This window comes from Thunnus albacares, chromosome 9, assembly GCF_914725855.1.
Source record: "Thunnus albacares chromosome 9, fThuAlb1.1, whole genome shotgun sequence".
NCBI lineage: Eukaryota > Metazoa > Chordata > Actinopteri > Scombriformes > Scombridae > Thunnus > Thunnus albacares.
The window spans coordinates 24,239,593-24,254,164 of NC_058114.1; the positions used below are offsets into that span (position 1 = coordinate 24,239,593).

General features: G+C 38.7%; 4 protein-coding genes across 7 annotated transcripts; 2 read left to right on the forward strand and 2 right to left on the reverse strand.

Moving 5' to 3' along the window:
• The first annotated feature begins 886 nt into the window (after positions 1-886).
• Positions 887-4,685, forward strand: tmem221 (transmembrane protein 221). Its single transcript, XM_044362530.1, has 3 exons — positions 887-1,499; positions 3,254-3,339; positions 4,089-4,685. The coding sequence occupies exons 1-3, from the start codon at positions 1,192-1,194 to the stop codon at positions 4,631-4,633; spliced, it is 939 nt and encodes a 312-aa protein (XP_044218465.1). The 5' UTR covers positions 887-1,191; the 3' UTR covers positions 4,634-4,685.
• borcs8 (BLOC-1 related complex subunit 8) lies at positions 2,559-9,446 on the reverse strand. Of its 2 annotated transcripts, XM_044362528.1 has the most exons (6): positions 9,298-9,446; positions 8,978-9,090; positions 6,629-6,693; positions 6,429-6,536; positions 5,305-5,396; positions 2,559-3,831 (listed from the first exon to the last, which is right to left on the reverse strand). In XM_044362528.1, exons 1-5 carry the CDS (start codon positions 9,332-9,334, stop codon positions 5,327-5,329), a joined length of 393 nt encoding a protein of 130 aa, XP_044218463.1. In that variant the 5' UTR covers positions 9,335-9,446; the 3' UTR covers positions 2,559-3,831; positions 5,305-5,326. The 2 variants fall into 2 exon arrangements, with proteins under 2 accessions (XP_044218463.1, XP_044218464.1); XM_044362529.1 differs by lacking the exon at positions 5,305-5,396.
• rfxank (regulatory factor X-associated ankyrin-containing protein) lies at positions 9,097-12,021 on the forward strand. 3 transcript variants are annotated; one of them, XM_044362525.1, is made up of 10 exons: positions 9,097-9,265; positions 9,672-9,719; positions 9,839-9,934; positions 10,101-10,202; positions 10,318-10,383; positions 10,486-10,586; positions 10,678-10,803; positions 10,898-10,964; positions 11,060-11,140; positions 11,248-12,021. In XM_044362525.1, the coding sequence occupies exons 3-10, from the start codon at positions 9,844-9,846 to the stop codon at positions 11,298-11,300; spliced, it is 687 nt and encodes a 228-aa protein (XP_044218460.1). In that variant the 5' UTR covers positions 9,097-9,265; positions 9,672-9,719; positions 9,839-9,843; the 3' UTR covers positions 11,301-12,021. The 3 variants fall into 3 exon arrangements, with proteins under 3 accessions (XP_044218460.1, XP_044218459.1, XP_044218458.1); XM_044362524.1 differs by lacking the exon at positions 9,672-9,719; XM_044362523.1 differs by lacking the exon at positions 9,097-9,265 and having other exon boundaries at positions 9,494-9,719.
• On the reverse strand, positions 11,444-14,572 carry LOC122989558 (nuclear receptor 2C2-associated protein). The gene is made up of 5 exons (XM_044362527.1): positions 14,469-14,572; positions 14,022-14,112; positions 12,825-12,930; positions 12,605-12,672; positions 11,444-12,099 (listed from the first exon to the last, which is right to left on the reverse strand). The coding sequence occupies exons 1-5, from the start codon at positions 14,504-14,506 to the stop codon at positions 11,977-11,979; spliced, it is 426 nt and encodes a 141-aa protein (XP_044218462.1). The 5' UTR covers positions 14,507-14,572; the 3' UTR covers positions 11,444-11,976.

Consider the following 14,572-nt stretch of genomic DNA (forward strand, 5'->3'; position numbering starts at 1 on the left):
GTTACACCTTAACCCCTCCAACCCCCCAACCTCTAACAGAACAATAAAGCCTCTGTAACACAAGTCACAGACTTTTAAGTATGTCAAGGTGTGCGCGGGCCTGCAGCAGCGGTAAATGTCTTCATTTGAAGATCAAATATGAATTATATGAAATCGACTCAGATTGAGGGAAAGGTGACGAGTCTCACTGCACCGAAACTGAAAAGTATAGGTGACTGTTAAATCAGCAAAGTGAATGCAATAAAAAATAGTGCATCCCTGCTCAGCTGCGCGTGTTTCCAAGGCAACTAGTGAAAAGTTAATCGGAGAGTCTGAGTAGTTAAGAATAAAAGGGGTATTCTACAATGAAGAGGGGTCAGCTAAGGCGGCCACTGCTGCAAATTCCTCAAACGTTTGCCTGTAATGTACACCCGCCATGGTGTCATTTTGCACAGGAACACATTTAAACCTTTTTGGACATGTGGTCACTTTTGATTTTGCTTTGTTTTATGTAGTGTAATGTCAGTTTATCTGCTTTCGTTTACTGTTAGACACCCAATAGCCTGTTGATCAGAGCCATAGTAATCCCTTAATCATTTTATGAGGATGTACCAGCCTACAGCACAGCATAAGAAGTAGGCTAATCTAAAAGAAGACTGCAGGCCTATTGTCATCATTCCAAGAAACACCCTAAAATGGCTGTAATCCATATTTTTCTATAAAGTATGTCCTGCTGCGTTAACTATATGTTGGTGCAAATCTCACATTCCTTAAAAAAAGGCTGCAATGCAATTAAATACACGTTTTCAACGCTATTTTTTAACTTTCCTTTGTCCACTTGTGGTGTTTTGTGTTCAGTCAGTGAGCTCTGCCTCTCCCAGGAGCACGTCAACGCATTGTTTCCCGAGGATCCAAGAGAAAAAGTCCATTGTTGTTGCGAACTTTTTAATCTGGGGATTTAAAGCACATCACATGCTCAGACGGGGCAGCGGGGCGCTCTATCCATGTTGAGGAGGAAAACTATTCATCCAGAAGGGGAAACATTTTTATATATACACACTGCAATGCCAGCTCACTTTTTCGGGATATCTAACAGTTTAGGATCGCAGGAGACGTGTGTTTAAAGGGCCCGACCGGGACAGAAGGGGGGGAAAACTTCTTTTTTTATTTGTCTGGAGAAACTTGACAGCAAGGGGGATTTATTGGACAAAGATGACGCACAAGCACTACAGCCAGCGCTCTCTACTTGTTCTGTCTTTACTGGGGATTTTATCGGCCATCATGTCTGTTTTATCGGTCATTTTGATTTTCCAGCTGCAGTCTCAGCAGGCGGCGGTGAAGGAGTCTCCCCCGTCCGCCTTCTCCTCGGTCATAGGCGCTCCTGTGTGGGCCGTACTGCTGCCGGTATCCACGGTGCTCTCCGCTCTGGCTCTCACTCTTCATTTAAGCTCTGTGGTGGTGTGTCTCCTCCACAGTTACTTTTCAACAGAGGTGTGCAGAGGAGAGCAGGATGCTGAAAGGTATTTAAGCCTGCTTCCCACGCAGCTCTTCAGACACCTGTTTGTAAACACCTGCAGCTGCGACTTCACTCGCTCGTGTCATGATGTTGTTTTTCCAATGTCGTAGAAACAGAAAGTTCAGGTCAGTTTTGATCGGATGGGTCATGTTTGAAGGCTTAAACGCACCTGCAAACGCATTACAGTTATGTTCATATGCATCTTAAAGCTGTGGTTCTCGAAGGGGGGTCCCTGAGGGGGTCCCCAGCAAAAAGGGGAATCATTTATTTTCACTATAATTCCATCCATAAGTAGCACAATGATAGAATGTATATATATTTGGGTCATGGGTTTCATACACTTTCTGTTATAAAACATCAAGAAGCAAACACCAGATGGGGGACCTTGGGACAAAATCTTATCAAATGGGGGTCCATGGTCTAATTTGTGTCACATTAGGGGCCCTTGATGTGTAAAGGTTTGAGAACCACTGCCTTAAAGTCACCACTTTAAAGCAAGACTGGGCGTTTTGGAATAAGAAAACATTTTTTGTGTTGTAAAGTTCCTCAGCAATAAACCTCATCTGTGCTAAATTCAGTACACTCAGGGGTTTTGCTGCTAGTAGCTTATGGTTGCTAATGTTAGCAAACATTATAGCATAGATATTCATCCGTTTTCTGACTTTATGACTCTTCTTTAGCACTTTAGTACTGATGCTACTGTTACACTATATATATATATTTTAGCATTTTTTAGCATCTCTTGTGGCCACAGTTGCCACTGTTTAGCAACATGTACATTATTTCACTTGAAGTAGTGTTTAAGTGCATTAAATTAATTAAATTAAATGACAACAGTATGGTAATAAATCCTGCCAATGTGAAACTTTTTTGTAAACTACTGTTAACTTTGTGGTCAGAGAGATGTGAACTCATTAATTGTAATTTATGGTGCTACAGTTGTATGGGTTTTCATTACATTGTAAAGTGATTCTAATATTTTTTCCTCAATCTATGTAAATGAAAATATAAAACAATATTCAATATGAGGCACAGCAAATCAACATCACCACAAAAACAAAACTTTTCAGTGAGGTAATATTTATTACAAGGCTATTGCACTGCATTCACATCCGACAGAGGGTTCATTTTCTGGTCACTCAGTGTGATCTGTTTAGCGTAAATGTATCTTCTTGCCCACACGATCACCTTTAATCGTTAAAAAAAAACCACAGCCTTTCCTGGTTGATAAATTTAACTGTAGTCAGAAAACAAAGTTTCAGAAGAATAAAAGAGGCGTCCTTATGTGTCAGAGTGCAGAGGCCTGCACTGCAGTGTTGTCGGTCAACCCCCACCTCTCAAACCCAATGAATCCAGTCTAAACAATGGCCTTCCTCTCATTATGCACCCTGCACACGGCCTCTAGCTGGCCCATTCCCACGTCGGTTTACAAATCCAACAGCATACCCCAGGACCCCCCTACTGACGGAAAGGACTTTCCAAGACTATCTGAATATTAATGAGCTTCACAAAATATCCTAAGTTTAAACACACCATATGATCAATACTCTAATATTTCAGAAAACTAAAAATAACCAAGAAAATGTTGACTGTAAAAGGTGCAATAAACTGAACTATAAGAAAACTGTCAGCCAAGAAAGTATGATGCATAAAAACCTCTTCATTTATGCCACAATGAAAAAAAAAACTTAAATAGCAATGTTAAAGCATAAACAAATTTCAGACATGACTTTCAACATGTGACATTTGTTTCCACAGAGCAGACTGGTTCCTTTTGGATAGCAGAGGTGTGCGACATGTGGCTATCGGACTGTTCTGTCTGGGGGTTTCTCTCTACTTGGCAGGTATGAACAAAATAGAGAAAACTGTGAGTCACCGCAAACTCACAAAAACTGATGGTGATACTTCTGGTATTTATGTGATATGGTGCTTTTCTTGAAACCTAATGTCCAAAACGTTGGGCGGTGTGGTGGATTTTCAGCAGCAGAGGCAAAAACAGCACTGCTGCTTTCTCTCTGGTCTGCCCAGCGAGTCTAAGAGAACAATGCATTCTTTGACCAGCGTCCATGACTTAAGTGTTTTTAATGCTGAACCTGGCAGTGCTGTGGTGCTCTGTTCCACTGAGCGGCTTGTACTGGGAGGGGGTCAGTGGAGGCAGTCACTCCATTGTGATGAGGAGGTGTTGCCCTTATGACCCCACTTCAGCCTCAATCAAGAGGTAGCAGAGCAAGGGACTGTAGAAGCAACACACGAGAAAGCTCAGGAAGTCACGTCACATCCCAGAGTTGTGCTTTTCTCCCCCTTCCTTTAGCATGCCTGAGTCCATAGTCCTCTTCCTGCAGACAAACATAGAACAGCTCAGAACAACAAGCTTTTATATGACATTTAAAAATTATGTGCAACTAAAAAAGAAGCAACAATTGGAAAACTAGCAGCAAACCAAGATATAAGTAAAAATAATAACTTTTAAAGTCTGTTATGAGTGAAGTTATTTGGCTTATTATAGATACGCATTGTTTGCTGGTTGAAGAGACACATATTTAGGGATTTTCTATATTTCATTTCTGTGTTTTTCTCATCTTTTCCTTGGCAGCCATGTCCATCTTTATGCTCCTAATATTTGAGGTGGAGACGGGTATCGCCAGCGCTTGTGTCCTCTCCTCTGGGATCTTAATCCTGCTGGTGGTTGTGATCCACTCTCTGGTCAAAGCATCCCATACCGACAAGCACTATCACGGCAACCACCTTGACACCCTGTATCAGAACGACCACGGGAGCAGCAGCAGCACGCCTCTCTCTCGGCCCTGCGAGCTCAGAATCGGCGTGGACAAACCACGGATTCACCGCAGCCAGTCTCACATCCAGCATCAGATCTCCTACCCTCCGTGCGGCAACGCCAGACAGCGAGAGCAACACCAGCACCAGCAGTACTCCCCTGCCGCAGGTTCGCAAGGCCACGCTAGTGATAAAGACGGTTACAGCAGTGGTGGCAGCTGTCCTCGAATGCACAGGACCCTGTCTACTGAATCTGGTTTACTGCAGGCCCAGGCTAAACCCTGGAATGGGGTCAACAATGAGATGAGGAGTGTCCTCGCACGCAAGTCGGGGATTTCTGCAAAAGACTCTACTCTTGTGTGACATAAAGGAAGCTGAGCTCCTGGTTACGGACATTGATGACCTTTAAGTATCTCACTAAGAGGACTGCTAACAAGTGTCATCTAAACACAGACGTAGAAGTGTCACCTTGTACCTTTTTACTCTCAACATGTTTATCCTGACTGATTGCAGACAACATGGGAATGAGAGAGAAAAACAGACTTAAGTTTTCACATTTATCAGCTGATTTGTCCCCTTGAGATTATAAAGCATTTTTAACTTGATGGAGAACATAGTGAGCCTGACTTTTGTATAATTTGTAGTGTTTTGTACAAATGAACTTGATTTAAATCTCATTTTACACACCAATATTGCCCAAGTATCAATCTGGCAAATTTATGACTTTCATTGTAATAATGTAAATACTTTATTTCACTGTATTTGGCGTCTTTTTGCCAAATATTTGAGCACAATGTGCAGGTTTGTTTTGTTATGTGTTCCAAATGATTTCATGGCAATAAATGTATTAATTCTTGAAAATATAATTCAACTTAAAAGTAGGATGATTTTGGACATTTAAATAGGGCATTAAAATAATGTTCACAAAAGCCTGTCATCTTAAGAGATATTTTCACACATTTTTGACAGACGCTCTTATGTATCTTAAATATAGACCTGAATGTGATCATGTCATGTCTGAAGGAACTACTAACCTTGGACACCTCTGTCCTGATGTCATGAGGAAGTGGACGGGGCATGAGGAGCAGAGACAAGGGGACTGGGAGAGGGGGTCACATCATGTAAACTTCATGCAGGTGTCAGGGGGGGAAACAAAAAAAGCACATGAACATGAAGCTCCCGTTAATTACAAAGGGTAGCCCGACAAAAGAAAAGTCAAATGTAGCAGTTATTGGGGACAGACAGTGGTAATTAATTGGCAAAAACTGAAAGGAAAAAAAAAGAGTTATAATAGCTGATGTCCCAAAATATAAAATGATGCAAATGATTACAAATGAAGGACAAATAATTTAGGAACAAAAGTTATACATGAATAAAGGTAAAATGCAGAGCAAAGAATGAGTACAGGGAGATACATGGGTGGATGTTTTGACACTTTTGCAGGGGTGAGTGATATGAATAAATAATAATATCCCAGAATTCTCTTGCAATGTAAAATACTGATATTATTTCCTGTATGTCAATATTTGGCTAATTTTGGTTTGGGGTGATAACTATATGTGGGAAAAAAAACCTCAAAATAATTGAAGAAACTTTTGTGGATCCATGAACATATATTCATCCTACTCTAAGACTTAAACACATACTGTGTTATCGGGATGTTTTAACATTGCTGAAGTGCATAAACAAGCTTAAAAGAGTTTATATCATTGGATAAAAACACATATTGGCAGATAAAATTCTAAAATTGAAAAATTGAGTTAAAGCATGTGATGTAAGTGTGAGGGCAGTCAGATAAGGGCTGACTTTCACGCTCCATAAATGTTGGTTTAAAACTAATTTTGCTAATTTTTTTGTTGTTTTTTTGCAGCAATTTTTTTGGAAAATTTAAAAGAAATGGACTTCAGTTCCAACAAAGAATGGCAAAGGGGAACAGATAAGAAAGTGGTGCTCCTGTATGTTAGGTAAATAACAATGTAGAAAAAAGGCATTACACAGATCGGCTGACACCCAAAGGCATACAGTACATTATAATGCTTGATGCTGTTCTATGTGTATTTTAATATCATTATAATCTCAAACGACGTCCAGCCCCACCCTGTAGACACCGGCATGTGTCAGTTGAGTCGGTGTCAGTGTGTTCACTGCTGCCTCCTACCTGCGTCCTTGAGAGCTGCTAATCTGTTCCTTCATGCTGATAGCTTGACGGAGAAGGCCGTCAATGTTTTTGAAATACAAGCTGCTGTTCGTCATGCTCTTCACAGCACTGCAAAAACCAACATGTCAATGAAAGGGTTAACAGTCACGGCAGCGGTCCGGCAGGACTCAGCAAATCTGTAGGTAGATGCATCATCTCACCTGCAGGCATATTCTACACTGTAGATGGCTCCTTGACTCTGCTCCTCCCAGCTCTGCATGTCTGTCTGTGTGAGAAATGACGGGAAATAAAACCGTTAAAAAACAATTCTAGATAAAAGAGCACGACCCCAAAACAATACTAGCTTCTCTGTTGGGTTTTACAGTCAGGCTGTATCTGTAACTTCAAACAAGTCACTCACTTCAAGAATTTGCACAATCAAATTAAAAAGTACTCCTACTTACTGTCATCTATTATTCTATTAAGTCATCTGTTATTTAAAAAAAACTGACCACACTCTCGCTTTTGCTGATACTTTGTCTTCCGCTTTGAAAGTGACTAAATGACAACTTCAAAAACAGACAGAAAGAATTTTGAAGGTTAAAAAGCTGGAGGAAAGTCATACCAACACCCGCATGAAAATTTCAGCCCTAAGTAGAATTCATGTTATGTATATACCACTGTGTGCCTCAATGTTAGTGAATTAATTTAAATGTGTTAATAACAGAGTCATTCTGATAATGTCATCTTAGTATAATAATCTTCGTATAAGACTGTTTTCATTACATCTATTAATCTGACAATTTTCCTGATTAATAGGTTCTGTTCTGTTCCGTTCTGTTTGTGAAGAAAAAAAAAGAAAAGAAAAGTGAACAATGGTCATCACAGTTTCCCAGTGCCGTCTTCCAATTGTCTTATTTTGTCTAACTAACAGACAAAAAGACAAAGATACATACAATGATATAAAACAGAAGAAAGCAGCAAATCCTCACTTTAGTATTTTTCTTGAAAAATAATAAATAAAATAATAAAATATTTGCAGATTAATTTTCTGTTGATCAACTGATCAATTAATCAATGAGTTGTTTCAGCTCTAGTCAACATTAATCAGAAACTGTTGTGATATTAATGCCTTTGTGGAGTGAAAATGAACAGACAGCTGATTTATTTTTGTTTTTCTTATTGTGATATGTAAAATTTTCAAATTTGAAGTCCCTAGTTTGAATAATACACATTTGCATCTAATATCTCAAACAAAAACTACGAGTCCAGAGACTCTATCAAAGAGCAGACGAGCCCCCAGACAGTGTTGTCTGTTCACATTGTTAAATATCTTTTGATGCTCTGGTTTACAGAGACACAGCTGTCTTAAAGCCCCCCTCATGTGAACTGTGGTTTTCTTCTTGTTTCTACAGATGGATGTTTGAGCTTCACTGTGCAGAATGATGTATGTACAGAGTTTGACACTAGTTTTCACATTCAAAGTGGAAAGTTTCTCTGAACTCATTGAAAATCTAATTTTATGATGATTTGTGACATCACAACCAACTAGTTTGGAGTCAATCTTGATATAATATTCAACTGAGACAGGTGTGATGTGGAAACGTGAAGCCTCAAGTGCACAAACACTGAGAACAGACTTTACAGTGAAGTAGAAGACATCTTATGTCCAGCAGTCAAGCTTAATAAGACCACACACCACAATAGAATAAAACAAAATGGTTAGGTAGTAAAACAGAAAAGGTTGTTATTATACATTGTACGGTAATTATATATGTAATACATGATAAAATGAGAGTAATGAGATAGATAAGAAATACTTATCCATTGTGCAATGACTGTATATGTAATATATAATGAAATATGATAAAAAATAAAATAAGAGTGGAATTATTATTACTATACGGTGTGCAATAGAAACATAGTTATTATTATACATTGCACAGAACAATAATAATAATTATATAGTGAAATCAATTCTTAACCAGTTATGGGTTATGACTGAAATGAAATATATTTGCATATCCATATATTCTGGATTTTTAATGAGGGAGAAGGAGTAGATGCCATTTTAAGGACTATAACGTGACAATTATACTTTTTTGTGGAAAAACCACATCAGACACACATTACTGTTCTATGCAGAGTGTTTCTGTATGTCTTAATACATGTCTGGATCTTTAATGATGTAAAAGTCATGCAACCAGTAACAACTCAAAACATCTTTGACTGAGTTTTGATGTTTCATAATAAAAAAAGAAATATATATATTTGAAATTGACCTACTTGCATATTGATAGATTCTGGGTTTTTCAATGAAGGTGAAGGACTATGAGTCATTTTAAGGGTTTCAATGAAGTAATGGAGCTTTTTTTGGTGGGAAAAACCACATCAAATACATATTATTATTCCAAGAAAAATATTTCTATATATCTTAATACGTGTCTAGAGTGGTCTTGCATTTCTTGGAACAGCAGCATGTCGTTTTTACAAGGTGGATTCTTCGTCTAATGCCTCATATTGTTTTTGATGCAGGTTTTCTGTGCAGCATCATAACACAGGCTGAATACCTTGTGCTGCACCAGCTCAGGCAGCGACCTCCTGACGTGTTCCTGCAGTCTGTAGAGAGCCACTGACGGCTCGTTAGCCAGGACGTACATACTCTCCGTGAATTTGTCAGTCACTGTAACAAAAAAAATACAGACAAATGCTCAGAATACATCACGTATGTTAGAAAAAACGGAGGAAACAAATCCAACAGCAGCGGACATGGACAAAAAGACGATGTCAACACAACCCTGACATCGCGTTAGCTTAGCGGCTAAAGCGAGCGAGCAGCGTCGCACGATAAAAATGAGGTAAGTTATCTGCTAATATAGCTGCTCTTTACCTCGTCTGACTTTCAGCTGCATTTCCTGGTCCTCCATAATGCAAGCTGCCTTTTACAGACACAAACTGAGAAACACAATGTAGTTGTAAGCGAGTTGTGTCAGCTGATAGATGCTACTTCCGTGTTTCTGTTGTCATGTGCCACACGACAATATTCCGGACAGAAATATCGATTATAAAAAAACAGTTCTTCCTTCCAAAAAAAAAAAACACGAACAGGCTGTAATAACGCGGGATCAATCAAACGCGGTGTTTCTGTTGTTTAAATAATTGATTTATTAGATAGCAAATTGACAGTGACATTAGTAATGTGTTTTCGGCACACTTCGATCACCATCACGGTCCGTCGTGACATCTGAAACAATTTACTTTCAGTTTTCCCAAAAGGAAGTTAGCGCAAATTAGGCAGTGGGGCTGGATGTGGTGAGTAGATCATGTAATTGGCTTTAAAAACGTCATTTTAATTCAGTTGTTTTTGGCCACTTTTTTCCTCGGTGGCAGTCCCACATTGTTGAGTTGCTCATCTCTTGTGTTTATTCCAGTGATCATGGAGGCCAGAGGTGATGAGGTTGCAGATGGCCAACATATTTTGTCATCTAACGCTGGTTCCTCCGAGTCCAGAGATGAGAGGTCCAATGGTGTGATTGCCTCTGTATTTTCAAAGATGCTCTTTCAAGTTTCCTATATGTGAACTCTTGATTGACATATGTTCACTATTTCTGTATATATATTTTTGTTTTTTTAATATATATTTTATTGCTTCCACTGACCTTTCTGTGTGATTGTGCTGCTGCTGTTCTCCAGAGAACATGGATGTGGATGAAGATGGTTTATTCAATCACTCCACCACTCTGACCAACAAGCAGCGTGGGAATGAGGTTACAGTACGCCCAGCAACGTTAGACTGTGAGTACTGGCATTAAGAATGCACTTTAGTGGCTGTTGACATGAAGACATAAACAATCATGGTATTTCATGTCTTGACCATATGAAGTAATTGTGACTTTATTTCCATCACAAGCTCTGTCCATACATCAGCTTGCAGCTCAGGGCGAGGTCTCACAAGTGGCTGCACACCTGAGTAAAGGTGAGGAATCTGAATCTCTCATCATAACACCACACAAATTTCGCTCAGTATTAATTTGTACAAAATTCTTACCGATGCACTGTGACCTCTTTCATTTTGCAGACAGTTCACTTCTCAGCAAACAGGATGAACGGGGCTTCACGCCTCTCATGTGGGCAGCAGCGTTTGGAGAGAAAGCAGTGGTGGATTTTCTCTTGGAAAAGGTTAGAAGTACGCCAATGCTACCCAGGAAGACCTGCCACATTGAGACACATAAACACTCTCTGACTGATGTTTATGTGATTTGTGTTTTAGGGCGCAGATCCCAAAACTATTGCAAGGGAGCGAGAAAGTGCCCTGACACTGGCCAGCTCTGGAGGATATGTGGATATTGTTGAGTCTCTTCTCAAACACGGAGTAGATATTAACACCTATGACTGGGTACAGTTTTGAATTTCTTCATGCCAGACATATTATTTTTTACATATTTTGTGATGACTACTTACTGACTGAAAACTCTTGCATTTGATCTCAGAATGGGGGAACTCCTCTTCTATACGCTGTACGAGGAAACCATATCAAATGTGTAGAGGCACTCTTAGGTACATTACTTTTCTATATTATAAATTCATGATAAATTCACAGCAGGCCTCTGTTTGACTGCTTCACTAACTGTACTGTACTGAACTCTTTTCAGCCAAAGGGGCAGACATGACCATTGAGTCCGACTCTGGGTACAGTCCAATGGCCTTAGCTGTTGCCCTTGGACACAAAAAGAGTACGTTCAGTCTTTTAACTGACGCAGAGTTTTTTGTTTTTTTTAAAGTAGAAATTATTGTCAATAATGTTTTGCTGTATTAAACATTTTCCTTTTTTGTTTCCTAGTTCAGAAAGTGCTGGAGGACCATATTCTCAAACTCTACAAACCAACAACATGACACTAGCTAAAATAAACGAAGGGGAAGGACAGTTTGACACAATCGACCTTTAGCCAGCTATGATCTGTGGCAAGATGAAGAGCTGTCACAACGAAAAGTATTTTTTGTTTTTGTGCAGACACATTTACACTGAGTAAACTGCATTTGTTATTTTATAAATCGTTTATTCGATTCGTACGCATTACTTTGTATGCATTGCAGTGTACACAAACTTTGTACAAACAAGGACTAAAATGCAACATTTGTGCAGCAGAGTTATTTTGTTTGGCTGAAGGATAGCAAAAAAAAAGGACTGTAAACAAGTTTTAATAAAAATGTATTTTTATACTGTGTGTTCCACTGGAATAGCCTGTCATCCCAAAGGCACAATATATAGTACTGTAGGTATAGAGAGTGTGATTACATGTGCTCTTATAATCACAATAAACCCATAAAATCTGCAGTAAAAACTCAAGATTCAGACTTTATGTCAAGCCTTGTGTGTTTGAGTGATGAAGAGTGAGATAGCTTGAAACATCCCTGAAGTCCTCCATACCAAAAAAGGCCACATTCACATCAGTTCACGAGGTGGCGGTACAGATGATATGTCTCCCCCAAGTGCCACCACACCATCCTGTGTCCCGTGCTTCACTCAGGGGTCATTTCCTCTCTCATGAGAGGGTTTTAAAAAAAATGTTCATGAGGCCTTTTCCCCCAGGACATCCAAGGAATAAACAATTATTCTCCCAAAAAAGTCAGCACTATTCTCAAACATTATTTTTAATTTATCCACTGCAGGGGCCTCCTGTATGGGAAAGCTGTGGGTGTGGAGTTAAGTAAAGATAAGCATGGTAAAATTGAAGAACATGGTCAAGAAAATATTGTTTGATACTTATTATGAACCATCTAGATCAGTAACAGGAAACGCACTGTGAAACGAAAGTGACAGGTGGCTTGAACGGCTGTTATAACCCTGGAGCAGACTGACCGGCCGAATCTTTTACAGCATTGAGTCAGAGCTGTATGAATGTAGCTTTGTTCATGCTAAAAATGAATAGTTCTGCAATTTTATTAATTCTTGGTTTTGTTAACTATGTTTAAAGCACAAGAAAGAGGTAAAGATAACATTTATAGCATTCCTGACAGTAAATAATGTCGTGTAATAGAAAATAAAAGGTTTATTATTTTCTGATTTTGCTCCCATATCATCAAATAAAAAAAAAAAAGAAACCCTTTATCAACTTGGTCTCATTTTTGCTGGACATATCCCCAGTAACCAATCTAATCTCCTCCGACAAATGCTGCATTGTAAGAATGAAGGATATCTGAAGGGAGTTGTTGTCCTCTGGGTAAAAATCGCTGATCACTGTAAAATCTCCATCTTTGAGATAACCTGCAGAAAGGACAAGTGGAGAATCATTTATCTTATCTTGTCATACAAGACAGAAAACACTAAAAAACACAAACAGCAGTGAATAGTCACATTGGGAAATCATTTGCGATAAAGCTTTAGGTGGGAAAATCTAAATCTAATAGGGGTTTTACCTTCTAGTCTGCATGTTTTGGATGAGAAGCCTCCTTGGAACTGGACCTTTAACTGGGACACCCTGACAGCCTGGGGGAACTCCAGAGTCACCCATTGACATTCACCCTGTTAAAAAACACAATATGCTGATGACTCAGTGTGACATTTTAAGTATTAATACCCAGGTCAGGTCATGAAGTTGACGCTGGAAACTTCACAGTGGTACCTGTTGGAAGTTTTTGAGTGTGCCTCAATTCCACACATAACAATTGTAAGCAGGTTTTGAGTATGTACTGTGTGAACTTTGTTGTCACAATAAAAGAATTTAAACAAAACGTTCTCTAAAAACAGCCAGTAGACATGCTAAAAATGCATGCTTTTTGAGTGGGCTGTTGATGTGCACAGTGTCCTACAATGCAATGCATAAAGAAAGGGAGGGGCTGCTCTGGTGGTGTAGGAACCATGGACTCATCTATGGTAGGAACACCTCAGAATAACTATACACATTTCTGGAAAAACATTTTGCTTTTTTGCTGAAGTATATATGTAGACTATGTGTGTATAAGTGGCTTTCTAAAGTTAAAGTTTAAGTACTGTACCATTTACTGTTGTATACTAACTGCCAAAACAGTATACAATGGCAATTAGTACATATTGTACACATTATAAAAACCTCCAACAACTCCTTTCCAAAAGCTGTTGCCCTACTAAATAGCTGAACTGTACTGTCATCAAACTGGACTTGACATTGCATTCAACCTCCACTGTTAGATAATTTATTGTCATATTTATATATATCACCATTTCTTGGTCCGTAATGCAATCCATATTTCTTTTGTACAGAAAATATTTAATTTTAAGTTTTAGTTCCCATTTCAAAACTAAAATTATTCCATTCTGTAAATAGTTTTCAAATTTTTCATTTAATTTTAGTACTACTTTGTACTAACTTAAGTACTATTTACTCTAGTTCTTCTTTTATTCTTCTATGTTGCTTGTGGGACCAAGACACATTGGCTTTTTTGGAAAAACATTTTTCCTTTTTCTGAAGTTTCTATGCAGACTATGTGTTTGTACACGTGGCTTTCTAAAGTTAAAGTTTAAGAACTGTACCATTTACTGATAGTGTTAAACGATGAACATATTGATTTTTTGTATACTAACTGCCACAACAGTATACTACGGCACTTAGTACGTATTGAACACATTAGTTTTACCTGGTCTGAGTTCCAGCATGTCTCTTCATTGCAGTCAAACATGTACTTCTTCCCATACTGCTTCACATCTCTGTTCAGAACTGAACTCACCCTGAAAAGACAGAGACAGTGATACAATCCCAGCTGTTATTTTTCACGTTTACTATCTAACAGAAGAATAAGTGGCATTTACAAGTCGTTTCGTTTGAACTAATGAGAGGAAAGACAGTTTCTTTCTTCCTTATCTTTTATTTAACCAGATAAAAAGTCTCATTGAGAGATTAAAATCTATTTTTCAAGAGTTAGCTAGCCCAAGAGAGCAGCATAAACACTGTTACAACAATAAACACAAACAGACCAACACAATATCCTGTTATGATGCATAAACAGGTACAAGTTACAGGTACAGATAGTTAAATCCGTCAGCTGTATACTCTTGAATAAACATCATTGACAGATGTTCTTTACCTGCTTTGAGTTTCGCTACAAATCAGAGAAGAAGCCATGTCGAATTTTTAAAATGACAATTTGCCGTCAAGTGCTGTTTTTTTTACGACAGTGACGTTGGGTGA